Source organism: Hypomesus nipponensis, chromosome 8 (assembly GCF_054491055.1).
Source record: "Hypomesus nipponensis isolate SF chromosome 8, ASM5449105v1, whole genome shotgun sequence".
In the NCBI taxonomy this organism is placed as follows: domain Eukaryota; kingdom Metazoa; phylum Chordata; class Actinopteri; order Osmeriformes; family Osmeridae; genus Hypomesus; species Hypomesus nipponensis.
Genome location: NC_140368.1, coordinates 6,072,159 through 6,097,500, shown reverse-complemented (window position 1 = coordinate 6,097,500; position 25,342 = coordinate 6,072,159). Strand labels below are relative to the sequence as shown.

At 51.5% G+C, this 25,342-nt stretch overlaps 1 protein-coding gene across 1 annotated transcript in view; it reads left to right on the top strand.

Annotated features, from left to right (window-relative positions):
- gli3 (GLI family zinc finger 3) overlaps window positions 1-25,342 on the top strand; it is an 88,806-nt gene that overhangs the window by 28,062 nt on the left and 35,402 nt on the right. The window contains exons 3-4 of the mRNA XM_084703589.1: window positions 7,465-7,713; window positions 20,846-20,951. Coding sequence (XP_084559715.1) covers window positions 7,465-7,713; window positions 20,846-20,951 — 355 coding nt within the window. The remainder of the gene's footprint in view (window positions 1-7,464; window positions 7,714-20,845; window positions 20,952-25,342) is intronic.

Below are 25,342 nucleotides of genomic sequence, written 5' to 3'. Positions count from 1 at the left end.
GCCTGGGTCCACCGTAACAGCTCATGTCTCCCAGTGCAATTTAGTCCAGTCCAGCTTAGTAAAACCAGATCAAACCATACCAGTCTAGATCAAACCAGACATGACTAAGCCAGGCCAGTTCAGATCAGTCTAGTCTAGTTTAGTAAAGTCTAATCTAGTCTGTCCTTGCCCCCAATCATGTACCATTGTCCTGGCGGTCAGGCAGACTCAAAAACAAGGTTGCATGATAGTGACTGAAGCCATGCTAATGCTAATCAAACCCCTTTATATAGCATCAGTGCTGCTTTCATGCTCCCATCAAATACAACTCTGGGTTTTTGAATCCTCAAAAAGAATGCAGAGGCAAGATGCCCTTTGAGTAAAAAAAAAGAAAGAAAAACCTTAAAAGGCCGTGGGTCTCCACGGCCGAATAACGCATCAGTGTTCATTTAAAAAGCCAGGGCCCCTTCAGCTATGTAACTGGCAGGCTCATTGCCTCCTCACAATGTGGCCCTGATGATGATGGTGCTGTCCTGGGGTGTGGGACTGAGCCATGGTGGGCCCGCGCAGGGCTCCTGCCCCTGATGGGATGGGGGGGGGGGGCGTGCAGCCCAGGGGGGTAGATAGTTGGAGGAGTGGAGGGGTAAGGGTGAAGCCTGGCACAGCCCTGCCCTGCTGTGAGGCTGATTCTATGTAAGCCTGGTGAGAGAGAGACAGAGAGACATAGAGAGAGAGTGAGAGACAGAGACAGAGAGAGAGAGAGAGAGAGAGAGAGAGAGAGAGAGAGAGAGACAGAGACAGAGACAGAGACAGAGACAGAGACAGAGACAGAGACAGAGACACATAGAGAGTGAGAGACAGAGAGAGAGAGAGAGAGAGAGAGAGAGAGAGAGAGAGAGAGAGAGAGAGAGAGAGAGAGAGAGAGAGAGAGAGAGAGGGGGAAGCCAGGGAAGAAGAAGCCAGGCTTTGATTCTCCCCTCCCCAACACCGGGGCCGCTGGCTGGGGCCCTGGTGGCGGGGGTCCCTGCAGACCCCCGGCGGCGGAGAGAGCGGCACAGGCCTCAGAGCTGAGCTGAGGGGGCAGGAGGGGGGCAGGAGGGGGGCAGGAGGGGGGCAGGAGGGGGGCGGGAGGTTGCGCCGCCGAGACAGATTGAGACGTGCGAGCCGTTGGAATGAGCTGAGATGAATATCGAGGAGAGCAGTCGTGGGGGGGTTGTGGGCGGATTGGGGGCCTGATAATAGGAAGCCTACCAGGAGATCTGCCTACAGCTTCTCCCTGTAATTAGCCCCACCATCAGTCACACACTCCGCTAGTTAAATAATGCACCAGCATTGAGTCCCCCCGCACACAAATACAGAATGAAATGGGGGCAAAGTTAGAGGGAATTAGCCCCCTTTTGCTTGTTAAGCTTTGACAGATTTTTGAAACAAGAATTGATGCTGAGAGAGTGAGAGGGATAAAGAGAGAGAGACTAAGAGGGGGAAAGAGAGAGAGAGTAAAGTAGTACTAGGAAAGTGTAGCCAACGTGGCTTGGCTTTGAAGACAGGAACAGGTTCTGTGATAATGTGCCTGCTCGTGACATTTACAAGACTTGTTTTATGTTTATTTTATTATTAAGGGGTTCTGGGATATCACCATACTTCGCGGGTACTGGAAGTTGGGCTGAGACACAGTCACCTTCACATAATAGGGAACTGAACTCTGTTGTGGTGATGGTACTCCGCTCACACAGCGGGGGTTAAAAGGAAATATTCTGGCAACTTAGTATCCAAGGACAGCCAGCCAAGAAGTTGATCAGAAAAATATCCCACACACAATTGCAGTAATCCTCTATGCTCTTTAGTGTGGAGATCTCTCTCTCTCTTTCTCATCCTCTCTCTTTCTCATCCTCTCTCTCTCTCTCTCTCTCTCTCTCTCTCTCTCTCTGTCTTTCTGTCTCTCTCTTTCTCTCTCCCTCCTTTCATCCGATGCTAATCATGAATTATTTTCTGTGTCTATAGTGCAGGTGCCAGGCCGGTGAATCAGGTAGGCAGGCTCCTCTAAGCTGCTTGGAGAGGTGCTCTTATTAAACCCTCGCCAGACGCTGGAATCTGCCTCTCCCCTCTCATTGTTAATTGGGGGAGTCTTGAGTCTTTCCCGGGAGTTGATTTGCAAGAGAAAGAAAAAAAATGGGGGGGAGAGAGAGAGAGAGAAAGAGAGAGATTATTGCACAGGAGGAGAAGAGCTTTGAAGAAGTGTTTTGTGTTCACTTCTCTCCTCCTCTTGCCCCCCCCCCCCCCCCCACCCTCTGTGTGTTTCCCAGCCAAACCCTTTCACACCAACGGTGCTACCTCCGTTAGGTAGTTCACAGGTGGGAGCAAGGTTGGCGTTAGTTCAGCACTGCGAGGCGACCACCCCCTCCTCCATCTCCACTTTCTCCTCCTGGCTCAGACCCTCAGAAAGACGGTGGTGGAGAAACAAGCGCTAGGCAGTGTAACAGTGATAAAACCCCCCCGCCTGGCACTCTCCCTCCAGAACGTGCTCTAGCTGATCAGGGAGAGAGAAGCTCCAGCGCACCACCTGGAGCACCAAGTCAAACGCCTGAGAGGTGGGCAGAGATTATCACACTGTGCGCACCCCCCCCCAACCTCAGAGGAAACTCCAGCCACTCCTTTTTTGTCTTCTCCAAGCCACAGACCGTCCGGGCACCCTTAACACGGGCCCTCTAGTCCCCAGGCCCGGGACCTCGTCTGTTCCTCTTCAGGATCTGGCTCGCAACGTGTCTCATTATCTCTTTCTGTTCTCGTTTTTTTGTCGTTCGATGGTATTCGTCCCCCCCCCACGTTCTCCTTTCCAGGATCTAGTTAAAGGCCTCTCTGCTTTGCTCAAGCATGGGGCCTTCTGTGAAGGTATCCAAACCCGGGTTTTACAATGGAGGCCCAGGACTTTAAAAGGGGAGAAACCGGGGCATTAGGATTTAATGAGCGGCTGGCTGAGCGTGAAAGAGAGATAGAGAGCACGAGAGAGGGAGGGAGGGAGGGAGAGAGAGGGAGAGAGAGAGAGGGAGAGAGGGAGAGAGAGAGAGGGAGGGAGAGAGAGAGGGAGAGAGGGAGAGAGGGAGAGAGAGAGAGAGAGAGGGAGAGAGGGAGAGAGAGAGAGGGAGGGAGAGAGAGAGAGGGAGAGAGGGAGAGAGGGAGAGAGAGAGAGAGAGAGAGAGAGAGAGAGAGAGAGAGAGAGAGAGAGAGAGAGAGAGAGAGAGAGAGAGAGAGAGAGAGAGAGAGAGAGAGAGAGAGAGAGAGAGAGAGAGAGAGAGGGAGAGAGGGAGAGAGGGAGAGAGAGAGGGAAAGAGAGTAAGAGTAAGAGAATGTGGCCCAAAAAATTATGAAGAGCAATTGCAATGTAAAAACTGAGAAAAGGAGACAGAGAGGGAGGAAGGGAGAGAGAGAGTGTTAGAGTCCGAGGGAGGGAGCGCTGGAGCGGTTTGCACTGGTCTCTATTATAGTGGCAGAGAAAGCTCCTGAAATACTAGAGGCCGGGCGTGCGCTCTGATCAGGAAGGCAGTGAGCACAATTACCTTCTTTTCAAATCCTTCAGTGACACTGCGGGAGGAAGGAGGACTTTGAAAGTTGAAAGGCAGTAGCTCGCTTTCAACCTCAAACGCGAGCAGGAAAGGGCTCTGAAATTTGTTCAGTGCTCCCTATCCACCATTAGGTTGTTTCTTCCTCTTGCCTCCAGGCATTTAAGCGCTTTTTTGAAAAGATGTTAAGAAATTCAATCACCATAGAGAGAACGGGGTGCTTCTTTTTTTTAATCTTTCCTTTCGTTGTTCGGTGCAAGGTACGCTTCCCCGCGGTCCACTGAGGGCCGGCCGGTTGCTTTGTGTTGGGGTTGAATAGAACCCACCGGTGGAGTCACGGATGGATGAAGGGAAGGATGGACGGATAGATGGATGGATGGATGGGATAACCATGGGGGAAAAAAGAAAGTGAAATAAAAGAGGAATGAAAAATGAGATAGGGGAGAAAAAGAGCAAAAGGATGGAGAGGTGGTTCTGTGAGAGGTGGTTCTGTGGAGCTTGCTGGTTGGGGCTGGGGGCGCGGGGTGGGGAGGGGCTGGGGGGGGGCACTCCTCTGTTGGCTTGGGGGGTTCAAAGTGTATGCCCACACCTGGATCCTCTCCATTCCAACAAGGGTACTTACACTGCTGGAATGAAAACTCCAACAAGAAGGCCAACATTCCTCTGGCACAATATACACTATGAAACACTTTCAGACAGAAACTATCCCCCATTCAAACTTTTCTATTCAGTTGAATGGGTTCCTGTTCAAAATAGTGGAAGGTGCCTTCCTTCTCCTCTGTCCTTCTCCCTTCCCCCATCGTTCTTCATCTCTCCATCCCTGCTCCCTCCTTTCTCCAACCTCCCCTATGCCCTCCTCCCTTCACCCTCCTTCCTGAGTCACACCATTCAGCTATCCCCTCGGTTGACCCCTCTTCTCCCAAATGTTTGCTCAACCATTTAAGGTGGTATGAATTGATGAGTCATGAAGCCCTTAAGGTGGTATATGGTAGAATGATGAACCCCCGCTGGGCTCACCATGGTGACGGTCGGGGGGCGGGTTGACACTTGTGTGTGATTGAAGTATTAGACGCTTGACCTCACTTGGAGCACAGAGAGTGAGTATGAGAGAGAGAGAGAGAGAGAGAGAGAGAGAGAGAGAGAGAGAGAGAGAGAGAGAGAGAGAGAGAGAGAGAGAGAGAGAGAGAGAGAGAGAGAGAGAGCGAGCGAAGGAGAGCATGTACTGAATAGAGGTCACTGAGAGGGAAATAGAGAGGAAGAGAGTGTGACAGTGTGCACATGAGAGAGGGAAAGAGCAGAGCAGTGTTCTGATAGAGTTGAGATGATAACACTCCATGGAAACGGTGTGTGAACAGTACTACACAGGACTACAGAGACTGGAGCTTTACTGCTATTAGACCACAGCTTATATCCAGGAAGATACACATCTGCTAGCTCTCCAAGTCTCCTCGTTTAAAGTACAGGGTGCCCCTCTTCCTGACCTCTGTCTGTCCTCTATCTGGGCTCAGGCCTCAGACACTACCCTCAGCTCTTTCTCTCTTTCTTTCTTTCTTTCTTCCTTTCTTTCTTTCTTTCTTTTTTTCTTTCTTTCTTTCTTTCTTTCTTTCTTTCTTTCTTCTTTCTCTCTTTCTTTCTCTCTATCCCTCTATCCCTCTCGCTTGTTCTCTCTCTCTCTCTCTCTCTCTCTCTCTCTCTCTCTCTCCCTCTCCCTCTCCCTCTCCCTCTCTCTCTCTCTCTCTCTCTCTCTCTCTGTCTGTCTCTCTCTCTCTCCCTCTCTCCCCCAGCGTAGTTTACCGTACTCCACTTCCTCAAATCCTTGTGAGGAGATGAACCCATTGCAGAAATCCCTTTATGTTAATGTTGCGCTTTGCAAGAGCGGGCCTATTAATCCAGCTTTAACCACATAAGTGCCATTATTCCCTTAATAAGATCACGGGGCTGTGCAGTATGGGATTAAATTCTTATATCACAACTGACAGTGTCATTTCGCGCGGATGAGAGCAGAGCTTCTCGCCCCGGATGTCAGTTCCGCGTTAAGACTCGTGGAATTTGCTGCGAGCACTCCGCTTCTGCTCTGATGGATGTTGGAGAGTGAGGGGAATGAGAGGTGGACCTGCGGGGTCGCACGCAGGCACACACACACACACACACACAGTCACTCACACATTCAGTCTCTCACACGGAGACACACACACATTTTGACACAGACACACACACGTATGTACACACAGTCACACACACACACACGCGATAGCGGTTCTCTCCGGTGTGCTCCTTAATCTGGCCTTCTCCTCTGCTCTTAATTGGCTTTTGGAGGCTGCTGATCTGTTCAGAGGGGTGTGTGTGTGTGTGTGTGTGTTGGGGTCGGGGGGGCTCCTGCGCTAGGCGGCAAACGCTTACAGAACGTCTGGCGCCGGTTACGCGGCACTTTGCCAGGCTCGCAGTGAGACACCGGAGAGGCCGGGTCACTGGGCCGCGCCGATGACCTGCAGCCAATCAGCACGGTGGAAATGTAAGAAGGGGTTGCACCAGGGGACCAATCACGGACGTGGGCTGTCAAGAAGTGGGCCTCAGCCAGGATCCCACTAGTACATGGAGGAGGGTCAGGAGAGGGGAACGTGTATCATTCTCACTGTCTAAAGTGAATATTAGCTGGTACTCTACAGTAGAAGTTCCTTCAGGCGTCTTTAAAAAAATCACACATGTCTATGTTCAAGGGTCACACGCTTTGCTTGTTGGCTACAGAAGATACAGAGGATTCCAGTGGGGGAGTCGTTAGACTGACGAGACTAGTCTGTGTTTTAATTGCACATTATTGGCTCTGGATCCCAAGCTTGGTGTCTCCCAGAGAGCCCCCCCTCCCCGGGGGCTGTTCAGAACGGGGAGGTACAGTATTGCCACGGCAACTCTCACAGTGGGTCAGGAAATCCAGGGACCCCATAAAGATGAGGTCACGGGGGCGGGTCAAAGGTCAAATATTTCCAGTGGAGCTTAAGCCCTTGAACTGTTCCTCACTCACCCTCCTCAGCAGGGAGATGCTCTCTGGGGGCACCGTGGCTCTGCTCTCCCCATCCAACCCTCCACTCCGAGAGTGAGACTTTCAGTCTGACGAAGGAGACAGTTAGGGGGAGAGGGGGGGAGAGAGAGAGGGCAAGAAAGAATTCGTAAAGGGGGAGGAACCGAGAGATACAAGAGAAAGGAAAGGAGAAAAAGAGGAAGGCCGAGAGAGAGACAGGCAGAAAGAAAGAGAGAGAGAAAAAGAGCGGGAGAGCAAAGGAACAAGGAAGGAGAGGAGAAAACTGAGGGGGGGGGGATAGAGTTGATACTACCCATGAGGCCAGTTAATGGGCAGGTTGGAATGCGGTGGGGGCGGGGGGACTGTGGAGTCCTCTCCATGGGAATCCTTCTCTTTATAAAAAGAACAGAGAGAGCTGGCTTTAGGAACAGACATGTGGGAAATGCTGCCCTGACTGAACCATGCAGGGGCTGTGTTGGAGTTTTGTTTGAGAGAGTAGAGATGTCTGCTGTGTTGGGTGGGGGGCAGCGTTGAGGGTTGAAGCAGTGTGTGTGTGTGTGGGTGGGGAGGGTGGGTGGGTGGGAGGGTGGGGGGGAGGGTGGATGGTGGGGGGAGGGCTGTGTTATGGGGGTTGGAGCCATGTGTGTGTGGGTGTGTGCATGAGCTCAAGTCCCTGACATTTAAAGCTGATTAAACACTTGTGATTCCATTCTCCATGACCAGGGTTAATGTTAGGGTCTGGGTTTATTTGGGTTGCTCAGAGTTCAAGTATGTGAATCCTTCTAAAAATGCATTTTGAACAAGTGATTTGTGAAGTTAGAAACTCACCCCCTCTTTCTTCTCGCCCCTCTTTCCTCACCTCCTCCCCCCTCTCTCCTCGCCTCCTCCTCCTCCTCTCCTAACCTCCTGTAGAAGACGAGAGTTCGGGCACACAGTCATACCACAGAGAGAGGCGCAATGCCCTCAGCTCCCAGGGCCCCGCCCCGGGCCGCCCTGCCAGCAAGCTGAGTGAGGAGCCGTCCACCTCCACTGAGGAGCGCCCCCAGCTGGTGAAGAAGGAGCTGCACAACTCGCTGCCCCACCTGACTGATCATGCCTTGCCCTACCGAGGGACTCTGTTCACCATGGACCCCCGCAACGGCTACCTTGACTCTCACTACGGTAAGTGTGTTTGTTGGTGTGTAGGGTGTGTGTGTGTGTGATCCAGATGGTTTGAATAAGACAGTGAGCCCAAGGTCATGCCTGTAGCCACTCAGCGCTGGTTCAGGTTTACAGTCTGTAAGAGGTGAGAGTTAGCTACTCGCTCGGTTAGGTCTGACAGATTAGCTTCTCTCTCCAGTCTCTCTCTCTTTCTCTATCCCATCTATTCCCCTATCCCCCTCATTCTCTACTGATCCTTTAGCTTCCTTCTTTTCTCAACTCTCCCTCACTCTCTCCCCCTCTCTCCCAATCGCTCCCTCTCCTCTGTTTTCCTGCTTGGGAAGTTAGTATGGGCAGCGGGCAGCGCAGCTCCTTAATTCCCTCATTAGGGACCTGTCTGAGCCCAGTCCTCCACTCTCCCTCATCAACACTCACATCAAAGCCCCTCTGTCAAGCTACCACTCACTCCCTGGAATGGGTTGGAGTGTGTGTGTGTGTGTGTGGGGGGGGGGGGAGAGAGAGAGCTGGGTTTCATGTGTAAGGGAAAAAGAGAGAGAGAAACAGAGAGAGAGGGAGGAAAGAAAGAGATGATGAAATTGTGTGAGGGAATTGTTTTTGAGTGGAGGGATATCTGGAGGTTATACAGAGAATGTTGGTGAGACTAAGAGAGAGAGCGAGAGAGAGCGAGAGATAAAGGAGGGCTAAACAGATGAGTGGAGAGTATAGGGGCCATTTAGGAGGTTAATTTGGTCGCCGAGGTAACCACAAACCGGTACCTGATGTGACGGCTTGTTTAGCAACACTAAATTGTCTTGAGTATTGGTCCTAACCGAGTGGCCTTAACCTGGGGGACGCAATGAAACGCCCTCTCGGTCTCTGTCTCGCCTTCTGGCCTTCCACTGTGGCTTTATTCATTTAGCTCGTTCATTAGCCTCCTCTCCTTAGAGGCTGCGGTGTAGCAGGGCCGGGAGAGTGCGTCCTGGTGTGAAGGGTTAGTTAAAGACAGGTCGGCCTGGACGCTGCTGTGAGGGCTGAACCCTGGCAAGCAGAACATTACTGACGATTACACCACGGGCCTAGCTCAGCAACACTGCCACTCATGATTTGGTTTGTGTGTGTGTGTACATGGTCGCTATTGGACAGTGCGGAGTGTGTGTGTGTGTGAGTGCTGGGGGAAGGATTGAGAAGTTCCAGACCAGTGAAGCCGTGGGTGTGTGTGTGGGGGGGTGATGTGAGGGGGCATCGGGGGTCGTAGTGAGGGGTGACAGTGTCAGGGTCATGTGGAAAAGCCCCAGTCTGAAATGGAGAGGTCAGAAGCAGGGGGGGGGAAGGGGTCGAAGGTTCCACATGAGGGCTTTCAGGGCTGCAGGACAGCCATCACACCAGCATGGAGGAGAGAGAGGAGAGAGAGGGAGAGACGGGAGAGAGGGGAGAGAGAGGGAGAGAGGGGAGAGAGAGAGAGATAGAGAGAGAGAGAGAGAGAGAGAGAGAGAGAGAGAGAGAGAGAGAGAGAGAGAGAGAGAGAGAGAGAGAGAGAGAGAGAGAGAAAGAGAGAGAGGGGAGAGAGAGAGGCACGGGAGCATGGCTTTGAATAACCTCTGTGACCTCCTTCTCTGGCTCTCTCCTTCCTCTCTCGTTTTCTCTTCGAAAAAATTCGAAAGAGCAGATTTAATCATATGTAATCACAATAAACCAGATGGTGTTGGTCAGATCCAGCTAGATCCTGGTGGGTTGTGGCTGTTGTGCTGAGCTCTAACCTGGACCAGGCTCAGTGGGAGTTTAGAGACGACAGCCTAGCTGGCTACACCAAACTGGCTGCTTCTGGTCCCAGGTGTTGGGAACATGACGAGTCCCTAAAGACTCTGATCCCATTCTGTCTGCCTGGGTCAGGAATCCCAGCCCCAGCCCCAGCCCCGGCCCGGGCCCCGGCACCGGCCTCATCTCCAGCCTCCGCTCCAGCCTCAGCCCCCCTTTCCCTCTTTGAACATGGAACCCATGACTTCCCCACCCCTAGACCCAGACCTAGGAAGGTGTGAAAAGCTTTGACGTCCCTCCACACAAACACACACACACACACACACACACTTACATACACCACACTGACATGCACACACACACACCCACACCATGGGGTCTCTGTCACCTCCTAAATGTATCCCAGGTGTGTGTGTGTGATGGAGAGGGCTGGGGGGTGTTTGTGCTGTGTCTGCAGTGCGCCCCCCGCCACAGGGTCCACTGCCTGGGGAACCAGATTACTCTTCCTGCTGGTGTGTGTCAGTGCTTAATGTGGCTAAACGCAGCGACACCTGCAGCCTACACACACCTGTACAGGGGGGGAGGGGGGGGGGAAGGCGGGAGGTGGAATAGTGTGGGTGTCGAGAAAGAAAGAAGGAAAGGGGTTGATTTGAATCTCCAATTTAAGATTTTATTCAGTGTTATCTCTCACTTTTCATGGCTCGCTCTCTTCTTCTCTCTTCTCTTTCTTTCTTTCTTTCTTTCTCTCTCTCTCTCTCTCTCTCTCTCTCTCTCTCTCTCTCCCTTAAGTCTGGTCAGTAAGACGATGTTTTCATCATCATCACCACTCCACTCCCACTTTAGCCTGCAGAGGAAGAAGCGTTCAGACAAAGTAGCCCCTCTTGTCAGCATTAACAAAACCACAGCGTCTTAGTCGCTTTTTTCTAGAAAACACTGGATGAGTCCAGATCCTGCTTACCAGCCCCACCACCACCACCACACTAATACACACGGCTTTCTGAGGATCAGAGGGAAGGATTGGGGGGGGGGGGGGATTTTCATAAGAAAGACCCAGCATCCCCCACCATCCCCCTGTCTTTCTTTTTTTAAAGAGTGTAATTGTAAAGGATGTGTGGATGAGCAGCGCGGCGGTGCGGGTCGAACATCTGTTTACATTGTGTACTGATTAGGTCAGCGGTGCCCTGCGACAGTGAGACGCTGGCTGGCGACGTCGTCCTCGCCCCCTCAGAGACCACGTGCCTGCTTCAAGTGTTTGTCTTCTCCTTAAAGAGACGCCCGCAATCTGGCTTCCGCCCGTCTTAACTCCACCGGTGGGGGATTTCAGGCCTTCTCCGCCACAGCGGCAGCTTTCGTACAAACTGCTAACGACACTGTAAAACATCGGAGGAGGTTTTGTTCAAAGGGAAGAACATGCTGGAGGAGAGGAGCAGCTCTAAGCCTTTTCGAAACAATCCTTGGCCATGTAAGTTTCTTAATAGCAGATGTTCTGCTGGTCAAGTCTCTGATACAGAAGAAACATTGTCTGTCCCAGACAGTCTTATCTGAAGAGTGAGTGGAGAGTCTGGTCTAAGTTGGTAATGACACACAGACGGCCAAAGAACAGAGTCTTTTTCCAGAGTGTGTCTAGTCTGACCGACGGCCCCAATTCTGGTCTTTATCTGCAAGGAGGAACAAATTAGTGCTGACTATTTCTAAGACTAAATGTATGGTGTTTAGACCTAGACATATGTTGGTCAGTTAACCCCAACTCATTTTATCACTTGATAGAAAGCGAATACTAATCGTCATTATGTTGGATGTTGTACTGACGAGGATTGAACACATTGATAATATTGTTACCAAAATGGATGAGGAAAACTCACTGTTGTCATGGAGTCAGCTAAAGGGGATCCTAATAAAGAACCCATCTGGATGTTGGATAAGCCCCTTCATGGGGCGGTCGGCGAGGTCGGAAGACCTAACACCTGCCCTGTGTCTGGCTTCTCCAAGGGTATCTCTGAATCCAAAGCCTGGGTGACCAGTGCTCAGCTCCCAGACCCTCCCATACCCAGCCAGGTGGCTCAGCAGGACTTACCTGGGCTGGGGAGCAGATCTCTGGCTGGCTGGAAGGAACCTCCAGAGCTCCCACTGTAAGCCTTAAACCTCCAGACTCAATCCCCCCAACGATGCTCCTCTGTGAGCCCCCACACTGGCCGCCTCCCTGTGGACCCCGGAGAAGGGCCAGGGGAGATCCAGAGCCAGGAGTTAAGGTCAGGGCCAGGGCCTGGGGTTATGGATATGGAGGGAGATGGTTGGTAAATGGCATCTTTAACCCAGGGAGTGAGGGGTTTAAACTCCAAACAGCTTTGCTGAGCAGATCTGAAGTTCACTGGGCTGAATCAATGCAAGGCTAGCTGTCTGCCTGACTGGCTGGCTAGCTGTCTGCATCAATATCAAACTGCAGCTGACCACTGAACTGAACAAGCTGGCCGTTACCAAGTCAAACGTGACCCGCATGCCAATGGACAGGAATGTGGTCCTTTAATGACTTTAACCTCCCTTCACTGTCCCACACACAAACTGGACAGATCTTCACGGTTCCTTGTTATTTACCCCAAAAAAGGACAAAGAAAAAAATAACATAGTGAAAAAAAAAAAAACCTGCGCTATTGGTTTCCTCATTACAAGCGCTCTTACGCCTGCAACACAGGCCCAACCCCCCCTCCCCTCCCCTTCTCTAAATGAGCAGCCAGTACAGAAGGGATTTTAGGGGGGAGGGGGGGGGGTAACACGCGTGCTTGTTTCAAGGGTAAGAGGGGGGCTTGTCTTTTGTGATTGTTTCAATATTGCCGTCTTGAGCGGCGCGTCCCGCTCTGGCCCCTGGTGGGGTGCGCGGGTTCAGGGGGCGGCCGGGGGGCGGCCGGGGGGCGGCCGAGGGGCGGCCGGGGGGAGGCCTGCAGGCTACCGTGTGGGATCGTTCCCCTTCTCTTCTCTTCCTCCTCCTTTCATCAAGAAAGAGAAACATGGCCGCCTGCTCTCGGTGCGCCCCTTGGCCCTGCGCTCCACGGACGGCGGCGTGATCCCCTTTCATTCAGCTTATTAGAGGAATCTGGCAAAGCGAGGTGGGGCCATATTCTCACATGCATGTGTCGTTTGTAGTGTTTGATGATTTAAAGGGGTTAGATAAAGTTTGAAGTAGTGACAGCAAACCCCTTTTTCCTTTTGCTTCAAGTGAAGGTCGGCCTTTATTGTCTGTCTCCCGACAACTGACAGACTATGTGTGAATTGCATTTTTATAACAATTAGGACACTTATTTTCTTTTTTACAATGACCAGATTAATTTTGAGTAGCTCAAAAAAGACTTATAAAACATTTTAAAGATCAACACTCAGCATTTCTTGGTATAATTCGAGCATGTGCGATTAGAGAAGTCACAGAGGCGACTCGAGCGAGAACAATAACAGGGCTTTGAAGTGTTGACGGCTTAAAACCAAGATTTGCGGCATCTTCTCCGTCCACAAGGACAGAGCCCAGCACCACTAACACCACTAGCTAACAACAATAAGAGCTGTGGAGCCACAAATACACAAGTGCAGAACAGCACGAGGAGCTCGTGGGGGAAGCTGGTTTGTTAAAACCATGACATCTTGAGCCCCCCCCCCCTCTCCCCCTCTCCCTCTCTGAAGGAGTGTTGTATCCAGTAGGATAATCGCTCGGTTTGTCGTGGAGGAGACACACTGGTTTCACGCCCGCCTATGTGTTTGTTCCTGTATGCAAATCTGAGCGCACGGCCTTGTAGGGAGTGATTTGTGTCCCTCATCTCATAGCGCTACAAGATTAGCACCCTTATCCCCTCAGCCAAACCCCTCCGCCTTTCCCTCTGTCTCTCTTTCACACTCTTTTTCTCTCCGTCTCAGGGTCAGCCTGCACCTATTGTTCTTTGGGAATCTTGGGGGGAAGAGAGGGAGGGGCTAGGGACTACGCTGTAATTACAATGTTTCCCTCTGAAAGGTTAGTGAGACAGATGAGTAAAGGAGTAGTCGAGAGAGAGAGAGAGAGAGAGAGAGAGAGAGGGAGAGAGAGAGAAAGAGAGAGAGAGGGAGGGAGAGAGAGAGAGAGAGAGGGAGAGAGACCAAGAGAGGCCAGATAGCGCGAGGGAGTGAGACAGCGAGAGTTTGAGGTAGAGAGAGATGCGAGGGCAGCGAAGGGAGAGGAGAGTCCGTGAGGGAGTAGCAGTCCGTGAGAGAGAGAGAGAGCAGAGAAGAAGAGCAGGGGAGATGTAACAAAGCAGAAAATGAAGAGAGACATAAAAGGAGGAGAGCTGAAGGAGGTCAGGCCCATCACAGGCTTAGTGTTGCCTTCAAAGATGGCTGGGACAGGTGGCAGCACCAGACAATCTCACACCACACAGCAGCAGCCTCTGGGGAGCAGATAAGGGCTTCTTCCATGCAGGCCCCATCTCCTGTTCTCTCTCTCTCTCTCTCTCTCTCTCTCTCTCTCTCTCTCTCTCTCTCTCTCTCTGTCTCTCTCTCTCTCTCTCTCTCTCTCGACCCCCCTCCCTCTCCTGCTATCTCTCTACCCCTCTCTCTTCATCATCTCTCTCTTCATCCTCTCTCTCTCTGTTACTGTCTCCCCCCCCCCCCCCCCCTGTCTTCCCTGGTCTCTTGCAGACAGGGCAGCTTTGATGTGAGCGGGCGGCGGGGCCTGCTCGGGGCCTCCCTGGGCCCCGCTGGGGGCCCCTCTCTCTGGCTCAGCTCAATCAGCATGGCTCTCCGGCGCCCGCCACTTCCAGGTCTCATTAAAGCGCTCCGGCAGGGTTAATCCTCTTTATGGTTTACACAGACCCCCGGACCCCAGGACCCCAGACTCCCTGCTCCGCCCGGGCCCCCGGGGCCTCAGGGCGCAACCTGCCTGACAAAGACTCAAATCACTGTGACACTACTTTTCCTCTCCTCCTCTCCTCTACTCCTCCCTCGGGTACGGCGTGCATCATGCTCGCTCTCGGTCCCCGGCCCTCCCTTCTCCTCATCCCCCTCGTGCATTCTCCCACTCTCTCTCTTTCTTCTCTCCTTCCCCCTTGACAGTACCTGACTCTGGGTGTTAAGACTTTTAGGATTATTTGGGCTGAATTTGTTATTGACAGAGGTGGAGTAAACGGATTACAAGTTTGTCCTTGTTTTGGGGAGGCTGTGAGGAAGGGCTGAGGGTTGGGGAGGATCAGGGTTCACTTTGAATAAGAAAGGGAGATGGAGAGGGAGGCGAGGGAGTGGAATTTGGGAGCGAGAGAAATAGAGGGAGAGATTGAGAGTGCGAGAGAGAGGAAGCTAGAGCGTGAGCGACGATACAGAGGTCCAGGGGATGGTCGAGGTTTCTAATTGGTCCAGAGGTGCTGAACTCCCTGCTGCCGTTGTGACCTTGTAGCTATTTGTCTGGACGCCATGACAACACATTTCCTCTCTGGACCTCTGGAAACTGCCATGGGCTGGGACCATTAGCTGCAGAGATAATGACCAGACTTGGGTCCAGATACTCTTTGGAATCATTCCAAAGATTTATCTGTGCTCAGCTGATTTGACTGGCTCGGCTGGTTACATGCATTCCAAGTTCCTATTGAAGTTCCAGAAGATTACAGGTTTTGCTTTAGAACTTCAAACTGTGCTTTTATTCAAGAGGTTTATACAAACTCAGCGTAATCGTGTCATTTGTCCTGTTATCTCTCTTGGAGCAGAAGTGAAAGGAACTCATATAGTGAATGTAATCCAGGGGTCATAGATACTGACGAGCTCCCTGCTCCAGTCTGCTCCAGTCTGGCCCCGCTCACTCCTCTCTCTGCGTGGGTCAGGATTGAGATGAGCTTCTCCTGCAGGGTCTGGCCTATGTCCAGCCACACTTCCAAGGTAGCTGTATTAGCCTCGCAGTCGCTCTCAATCTGACCTGCACTGGGGCCCACGGCGGAGCTGCGCCGTAGGACCACCGATGCTAATGACACACGGAGAGGCAGGGCGAGGCTCTGTTGGGAGGGGTCATCGGGGTGTCTTCTGTTGCCTAGCGCACACAAGCTCTAATGTTCTGTTGATTCACTCCACCGTAATGAAGTCTGAAAGAAAGTCCACGCAAGTTACCTCTTATACTTGAGCAGGGGGACACTGGAAAAAACGTCCAAGCTGTCACAGTAATACGTTTATTGACCGCAGTAAATGACTAAGGAGTACACCCCTATTAAGGCTAGATTAACGAGAGACGGAGAGAGAGAGAGAGAGAGAGAGAGAGAGAGAGAGAGAGAGAGAGAGAGAGGAAAGGGGGCCATGAAGAGAAAGGAGAAGAGTGGCATGGAGAAAGAGAGAGGGGTAGAGAGTAGACAGGAGAGCTTCAGTGCGGTGTTTCTGGCTCTAAACCGCTGTGTAAATCTCTCCCCAGCTGGGAAGTGGAGGGGGGGGGGTGGGAGGAAGAGGTAAGTAGGAGGAGGAGGAAGAGGAGGAGGAGGAGGAGGAGGGAGGCCCAACGCTCACAGCTTTGTTCTGCTCCCCAGCTTAGCTCAATCTGGAGGAATTCACCAAATGCAGCAGATAGATTGGTGCTCCTTAGAGGCCCCGCGAAATAACCTTCACTCTGCACTCCACACGGTGAAACAAGGAGGGGGCTGGTGGAGGGGGTTGTATCTGGGGGAGGTGAGAAGGCGGCGGTGGCGGGGATGGGGGGCGGGGATAAGGAGTTGAGGGAACGTGGTGTATGCAGAGTTCCGCTCTCTTGCAAAGCGAGGGCCCTCGCCCCGGTCTGCAATTTGTTCAGATTCACTCTGCTTGGTAAATGTGTTGCAGATGTACATTGGAGGACTACTCTTATGTTATTAGGGGCAATGTGTGGGGGGGAGGTTTGTGTGTGTGTGTGTGGGGGGGGGGGTCTATGGACATACATTTCACTTTTTACCAAAGACAAAATGTGTGAGCAAGAAAGAGAGAGAGAGAGAGAGAGTAAGTAGGGAAGGGAACGTTGTATTGATTTCCTGGGAAAAGAGGAAAGTGTGCTCTGCCAAGCGGCTCTCGATGATGGATGACAGAGAAATTGGCAAGCCAACACTCCTCTTTTATTTAACCTATTCCCCCCTTCTCTACCCCCTCTTTTTTATTTATCTCTCTCATTCTCTGACATGTAGAAAAGGGGAAAAGGAGAGAAAGAGAGAGATAGAGAGAGAGGGAGATTGATAGAGAGAGAGAGAGAGAGAGAGAGAGGGAGAGTGAGAGAGAGAGAGAGAGAGAGAGAGAGAGAGAGGGAGTAGGAGAGCCCTCAGCCCAGACTGAGCATTAGGCTAATTTATACAGCGCTAATTAGCCCATTAGACCCACACCAATCTGGGACTGTAATTAAGCAAAACGCTCAAAAGTCAACAGCAACTCCCACTGAGCTCTGCCTAACAGTCCCTGCAAGTGTTATTTACATGTCCAAACAGCTTGAGGCCCCTGCGTTAGCAAACACCAGGAGAGGAGGAAGGAGGGGCGGGGGGGGGGGGTTGATCTTTAGGGCACCCCGCCTTCCCACAACAACCTGCAATGTTGTCGTCGTGATATTGACACACTCTCCATGGAGCTCCCTTCAAGTGAAGCGCTGAGGCACACACACACACACACACACACACACACAGGTGTGCTGGCGTGATGGCCGACCCTGCTGGGATGTGAGACGAATGAGAGATGTTGTCACTGAGTTCTTAGCCATAAAGAATGTGTTCGGCCCGGGGCTGGGGCTTGGACTGGGGTCCGGGATTCGTCTGAGGCTGAGGCTGGAGTATAGAAGGCTGAGGAGGCCGAGGAGGCTGGGGCTGGGCAGCGCCCAGACGAGCGTGTCTGAGGAGTGAGCTCATGAGCGAGGAGAGAGGTGGCGTAATGAAATCTGGCAGTGGCGGGCTCTGCGCAGGCTTCATATGTTCCACATTAGCGATTCACAAACCCAGGGAGCGGGCCCCAACTGGCCCAGCCTCACTGGGTGCTAGTGGGCTCTGACAGACTGTCACCAAGTCTTTGTTCTGGTTCTCCCCAACAGTGAGGAAAAGTGCTGTGTTTACATATGACTATTCATCCTCAATGTCAGACGACAGATGATGACACCGTGTCGGAACCAAGCCATTGAGAGGAGGAAGGGAGGCACAGGGCATAGAAGAGGCGGAGGAGAAAAGGGAGTGGTGGAGGGTTAGAGAGAGGAAGAGAGGAGGCAGAGGTGAGGAAAAGGCAGAGGTGGACACATGGAGGAGGGAAAGACATAAGGCAGGGGAGGAGGAGAGGAGGAGAGGAGGATAGGGTAGGAGGAGGGGTCTGCTGCATCTCTGTCGTGACATGCATGTCGACTCTCCTGATTTGACAACAAAGGAGGTGATGTTTGTGTATTGTGGGGATTCAAATGAGAACGTGATTGACGTCTCTAATTTCCCTCAAGTGCGGCAGTGAAAGGTCTAGAATGCAGACATCTTTGTAGGAGAACTTACAAACTGAGAGGAGATGAGCCAACAAAGAATCTCTAAAAGGATAAGCTTTCGACTTGATCCCCGTCCCCTCCTCTTCAATCTCCCTTCGGTCCTCTCCTGTCCTTGCCTCCTTTCCTCTCTCCTCACCTCCCCTCTCCTCCCCTGCTCTCCTCCCCTCCTCTCCTCCAATGCCTCCCTTCTTCATTAAACCATTTAAGTGTTCAATGAAAGACTAGGTAATTACCCTCCTCTCGCTAATAAGGGCTAGCTGGCGTTGGGGCTTGAGCATTGTGTTGAATTACATTTAATGAGCCTGGTCAAAGTTTGCTCCTAATTGGCCTTTCGTTAACATCCATTTGTAATCATGTCTTAATGACCCCCTCCCCCCTCCAGCTCCAGCCTTTAAAAAATTAAAAAGAAAATGAATACCTCTCATGCAACGTTATACACAGTCATTAAAATATTTCAAACGTTCCAACATGGCTGATACATTGGGTGCCGTTTTGAAAAGAGTTGACAGGAATGGACCCCCCCCCCCTCCACCCCAGAAGCTTAAACAAAAGTTGCCAAGTTAGTTGTGTGAGATTCTATCATGTTGGTACAGCGCATGCCTGGGTGCATCGTAATATTATGTCTGGCCATTCTGAAGTTGCCATTGACGACATTTGAGCATGTGCAGCAGGGCACAGCCAGACTGGTTACACTGTGTATTGAGGAATGTAGGAACCACTGTGATGTTTAGGGAGCGCTGGGGAAGATAAACACTGTGACACACACAATAGCTTTCCTACATAACCTCTGGCTGTATATGTGTGTAGTTTTGTGGACGTGTGTGTGTATCCACGAGCGCAGGGGTAATTTACTTCTCAAGTAAACATTTAGGAGTCCCCACAGGAGCGAGATGGGGATAGATGAGATGGAGTTCTCTCTTTCTTTCCCTCTTTCTCTCTCTCTTACTCCCCTCCCCCCTCTCCTCTTTCTTCCCCCCACTCTCTCTCTCTCTTTCTCTCTGTCTCTTTCTGTGTCTGCCTTTCTCTTGCTCTCTGCCTTCCTACTTCCTACTGTGGGGAGTACTGGAGAGAAGTGTCAGAGTCTGTTTAGACAGGAGTTTGATAAAGTAAACCATGGAGGGGAATTCAAATAAACCTTCAGCACAACAGAGTGATGCTATAGGGAGTGTGGGGCTGGGCCTTGAGGGAAGGGAGTGGAGAGGAGAGGAAAGGAGAGGAGAGGGGGAGTAAGGGTAACTGAGTGAGGGAGACGAGGAGACCTGGAGCCAGGGTTGGTGAGCCCGTCCAAGACTGAGTCACGAGGAGGAAGTGAACAGCTATCAAACTGACGGGCTAGTACTGTACTGTGTGTGTGCGTGTGTGTGTGGCGTCAGATGTCGTGCCAGAGATCAGCAGGGAGAGCTTGGACAGGGCATATCTCCTGGGCAGCTCTCTCCTTCTCTCCTATTTTTCTCTCTCTTTCTACAAACCTAACTTAACGTGTGAATGTTTTCAAAAACGGTCTTGTTCCCCAGAATAAGGATAACATCTCCTGTGACTAACCTTTTTGTATCCTCCGTTCACTGAAAAGTAAAAAAAAAACTGCACAGAAGTATTTGAAACAATTTGAAAACATTCAAACTGTATGTGGGTCCAGGGAGTGTGTGGTGTTTGTGGTATGTGCTGAGGGGCAGGAACCCCCCTGGACAGATGTTGACGCAGCAGCGGACACGCAACTGTGTCCTATAACACAGGCCCCCACCCCCACATCCACTCCCCTCTCTCCAACACACTCACACCCCTGCCCATTGATATAGTTGTGCACAGGTGTACGTCGGTCGTAGGGTGAGTGTGTCTGATTGCCTGTAGATTGCCTGTCAGCACACACATACTGTACACGAACGTGTGTCTGTATGTGTGTGTATGTGTGTGTTTGCATGTTTCAGCCTATTCCAGTTGCACAAGCATGTGGTTCCCCTTAGCCCCTCAGGTAGTCAGCCGGATGTCGGGACTCCTTCTCCCAGAGTTCCCTGTGTCTGGACTTGTCCAACAATGGCAGCACCTCCAATACAACGTTATAGTCGTGTTTGAGAGGAATGTTGTACAGGCTGTAGGGATCAGACTAGGTGAGAAGGCGTGAACTTGCTCTGTTCCATGGGATTCCTGCCCCTAAGGCAACACTGCACCCTCGCTTTCACAAAAGAGGTTTTGTATGTGTGTGTCTGTGTCTGTGTGTGTGTGTGTATGGGAGATGGAGGAAAGGGGTGGGGGAGTGGTTGTTAAAAATAGCAAAGCTTTGGAGCTGCTATTATGCAAATATTTTACTGTTTTATCTGAGGACTTTAAGACGCCTCTCCACTTTTTTTGACAGTTGTGACGAATCACTTCTGTGCCTGTAACGATTTAAAGATCTCACATTATTTTCCCGATTCCTGCTTGTTACCCTTTTTATAAATAGTGTGCATTATGCTTCGATTAGCCTCGCAGAGAGAAAAATAGTTTTAGTTAAATGTTCTCCCTTTTTTCCCTACACAACTAGTTTTTATCTGTGGTTTATTTGCAGTCGTCACAGCCTTGAGCTGGGGGCTTGCTTCCCAGTGAGCTGATGAGGCTGTTTGGTTGAGTTGGTTTAACGAGGCCTCATTTCAGTGGATATTCTTTAAGATAGCAACCACAGTCTCTCATTCCCTCAGCCAGAACTGAAGACCTGAAGACGGCTTCAGCAACACAACGCTCACAGAATACATGTCAGGCAGTGGTTAGGACGAGGTTATTCTTACACAACGGGAGATCATTTAAGCATTATCTCTAACATTGATTCCTCTCTCTCTCCCTCTCTCTCTCTCTCTCTCTCTCTCTCTCTCTCTCTCTCTCTCTCTCTCTCTCTCTCCCTCTCTCTCTCTCCCTCTCCCTGTCTCTCTCTCTCTCTCTGTCTCTCTCCCCCTCTCTCTCTTTCCCTCTCTCTCTGTACAGCTCCTCCTCCGTTCTTCCCAGCCTTCCATCCTCCGGTGCCCATTGATGACAGGCACGCCCAGGGACGCTACATCTACGAACCCTCGCCTGTTCCCCCGCTACACGTGTGAGTGTCTCAGACTACATACACACACTACCTCCAGACACACACACACACAATACCTCCACACACACTCTATACCTCCACACACACACACACACACACACACCGGCACACACCCTTCACCCATGTGCTTATCTGCAATAAGGCCTGATTAGATTCAGATATCAGCAGTCTTCTTGGTATCAGTGGGATCTCTCCGGTGTGGGTATGGGCCCGCTGCCGGGTCCTCCCTCCCCTTGCCCCCCTGGGGGGGAGCAGCATCCTCTTCAGAGACGCATGGTGCCTCCCTGCCTCCTGGATCAAAGGGCCACGGCCCTGTCTGCGTGGAACATGATCCACGCGTCAGAGACACGCAAATGAACACGTGTCAGAGCCGTGGTAACGAGAGCCTGGGAGCACGGCCTGGGATTCTCCTAAGAGCACTGATCAAGCCTTGTCAGGGGAGACAAACTCTCTAGCACCCCCCCCCCCCCCTCACCCCCATCCTGACATATACATACACCTCTCTGACACGCTCTCATCTCCCCTGACACACACACACTCTACATGTATGCAGCCCCTCACCCCAAACCCTCCTTCACAACACTCCCCATAGTCACATGAATGCTAACAAAAGCAGTAGGTGAAGAGTGGGTGTCTTGTCTCGTTAGTGAGTGGTGAGTATGTTAAGTATATTAAGCAGGGTTGCAGGGTTGAGTCTCTGGCTACAGTCTTGTTCCTTCTGCTCCTCTGACAAGGCTGACCCGGTCAGAACTTCAAAGCTCTCAGCTGGGGGATTCCCTCAGCTCCTGTCCTGTCCTGTCTCTCTCTCTCTCTCTCTCTCTCTCTCTCTCTCTCTCTCTCTCTCTCTCTCTCTCTCTCTCTCTCTCTCTCTCTCTCTCTCTCTCACGCACACACTCATACTCATAATAATTCACACACACAAAGGCTTGCGGAAAAAAAGTCTCTCATTTTTTCAATGTCATTTACTCTCTCTCTCCCTCCTTCCGACTCCTTTTCTCCCCTCTCTCATTCTCTCTCTCTCCCTTTCTCTCTCCATCTATCACCTTCCCCGGTCTTGAGCAGGCAGTAGTTGTGGCTGCTCCATTGCCCTTGCAGCTCTAGTTTCTAACCCGGAGACAGGAAGGAAGCGATCAGAGCACGACGGGGACAAATTGGTTGGGGCAGCTACTTGGGCCATATTATGTTTGATATTCTTCATCATTATCAACTCTCCCTTTGCCTCCTCCCCCCCCCCCTTTCCCCTCCACCCTTCCTTCCTTCGTTCTCAGGACTCATATCTCTCCCTCTCCCGATGTGCCACTAAATGTAATGAATTTTTTATGTCCCGGCCCACCCCCCACCCCCACACACCCCTGGCCACCCCCCGCCTCCCCCTCCCCTGTCTGCTACCATGGAGGGGGCAGGGAGGGAGGGAGGCGAAGGAGCGAGTGGGTGATTGATGCCCCGTGTCACCGCAAACAAAATGGCAAATATAATTTAGCATTTAGCTTATGCGGAGATAATGGGGCGAACAGGCGGCGTCTACACAGCTCAAACAAACAAGTGGGCCTGGCTTGTTATCAGTCAAGAGCGCTTTGGAGAGATTTGGTACACAGGTTATGAGGGGGCTGGGCGGGGGGAGGGGGAGGGGTGTGTGGGGCGCTATGGGGTGGGAGGACAGGGGGAGCAGGATGGGGAGGGGGAGGGGTGTGTGGGGCGCTATGGGGTGGGAGGACAGGGGGAGGAGGATGGGGGGGGCAATATATTGAATTAGGTAGGAAGGCGAATGAGAAGGGAGAGGATGCGGAGCTCAAAACGTGCACTGTCACTCTCTCCTTCCCTCTCCTCTCCTCTCCCTGTCCGGAGTTACTATCAGTGCACTTGTTTTGCGCAGGCTGTCAGTGCTGACAGGACCCAGTTCTACCTTCAGTACTTAAGGCCTGTTTATCCACTCATGTGCGTGCTTAATACAACACAGGGCAGTGATATAAACCCATTTGTCATGATTACAAGTCAGGTGTTTAGTGGCTTCAGTCAAGTGGCTCCAGTTTCGTGGCTTCAGTGATGTCGCATCACACATATTATCTAGTCAGGCCGTTCACCGACATGACGCCATGCAGCTTCTATACCAGATAATAAATGTGTATGAGCATCTAAATGATCTCTGAAATCATCTTTCTATACTTTCACCCTTTCTATCCACGTCAGTGGTGGATGGTGATGGTTATGCCTATGCCTATAGACAGAGAGCTCTTGCCCAGGTTAGTCCATGCAGTAGTGCCTGGGGAAGGGGGGGGGGGCAGCTTAGGGAGAATTATTGAATTGTTTTAAGACAAGTTCTCCTCAGTGAGCAGAATGAATCGTTATTAGGGCTCTTAAGGACATGCCTAAGCACACAGGCCGTATTATTGCGGCAGTTCCCCATCCAGGCCCTCATTACGCCTCGTAATTACAGTTGGTCGAAGCCCGCGGCGCTCACATCAATCCCGCCCCCGCCCCCGCCCCCGCCCCCACCCCCACCCCCACCCGCCACACGACGACACAGCACCGGGTTTGTGTGTCCGGTGAAACAGAACTGCACACCTCGTTCTTTCCTTCCTTCTTGCCCCCCCCTCTCTCTCTCACTCTCTCTCTCTCTCTCTCTCTCTCTCTCTCTCTCTCTCTCTCTCTCTCTCTGTCTGTCTGTCTGTCTGTCTGTCTGTCTCTCTCTCTCTCTCTCTCTCTGTCTCTCTCTCTCTCTCCTTCTCCCTCTCCCTCTCCCTCTCCCTCTCCCTCTCCCTCTCCCTCTCCCTCTCCCTCTCCCTCTCCCTCTCCCTCTCCCTCTCCCTCTCCCTCTCCCTCTCCCTCTCCCTCTCCCTCTCCCTCTCCCTCTCCCTCTCCCTCCCTCCCTCCCCTCATCCCCCTTCCCTATAGTGAAACTTCTGTCGTCCATAGCCTGCCAATGAGCAGTTGTATCCTATTACTACGACGGGTCTAATTGAAACATGTTTATTTATGGTCCCGTTCTGCAGATGAGAAAAGCGGCCTTGCGCCTTCGCTAACGGGGTCCTTCTATATGAGGCGCACGGAATTAAATTAAAAGCTCATAAAATGAAATATGCTCCGTATTAGCTGTTTGACACTTAATTTGCCTTCAAATGAGCAAAGGAAATCACAAATTAACTGTCCTTTGTTTTTTTGGTTCCCAGCACACCCTGCTCTTATTAGGTGAGGGTGAGGCTAATCGTTTCGTTTATGGCATCTTGTGGGGAGGGCACTGAGGTGCCATGCAATATTAAAGAGAGGGTCGGGGGGTGCCTGTTGTAGTTGCTATGGTTTCTGACAAGCCCTTGAAGGAAGTCACTGATCTGTGAAACAGGATATAGAAATTATAAAGTTTCCAGTATCAGCAACTCCCCCCTGGTCAGTGGACACCAGCAGAACCTCAACAGAACCCAACAGACCTCTTCGTTATCAGGTTTAACATAGGATAACCTCTTTAAAATGGAGAAAGGATCAAACAAAATGAAATAGAACCTCCTCTGGAGGTCCCAGTATCATAAAGGTAGAGAGTGTGCTTCCTGTGTCAGTGATATACTTCCAGCTGAAACGGCACACTGACCAGTAAGCAGGACACTCAGGCCGACTCCTCAACCCACTGTCAGTGTGTCTGGCCAGGTCAACAGTCAGGAAGGCTGGGACGAGGCTGAGGGAAGGCTCAGATGAGACTGGGGGTGGGGGTGGAGGGCGGCGAGGACAAGGCTGGGGCCCGCAGAAGAGGCGGCTCTTTTCATGGGTGCGTTCCGTCCCGCCGCGGCCCACGCCACAACAAAGAGCCTCTCTCATGTGGCTCAGCGCCGACGCGGGGTCTCCCGGCGACCGTCTGAGACAAACACAGCTATTCCTCACGAGTCAATTACCAGCAGGGGAGTTTACCCAGGAGTTAGGGGATCTGGTGCTTGAGTGCACTCGCTAACACAAAAACACTCTGAGGGGATAAGTAATTGACTCAGCACTGTTTGCTCAGAGCTGGTGGACGCAATGTGGATTTAGTTAAGTCGGATCTGTTGGGTAAACAATGGAGGGTGTTGGGATCATCTCTGCAGGTTTCCCAGATCCGTGGGCAGGTCTCTATGACAGGTCTATATCAGAGTTCCACTACATCAACACGCCTTATAAACACCAGCTGTCATCGACTGTGTCTGTAAAACATTAGTAGTTAATACTGATTTGTTTGAACTGGGGAATGTTTCATTGGAATTCAACCAATATGTAGCACAGTTTAGAAAATGTAACCCGTTCATTCAACGCAGGAGACTTTTTTTCATTTGTGTATTCTGTTTTGCTAGAACAGGAAGTCTCTTTTTTTTATAATAACGGTTGAGGAAATAGACATATTAGCATTTCTGTGTGGATCAGTCATGAATATAGAT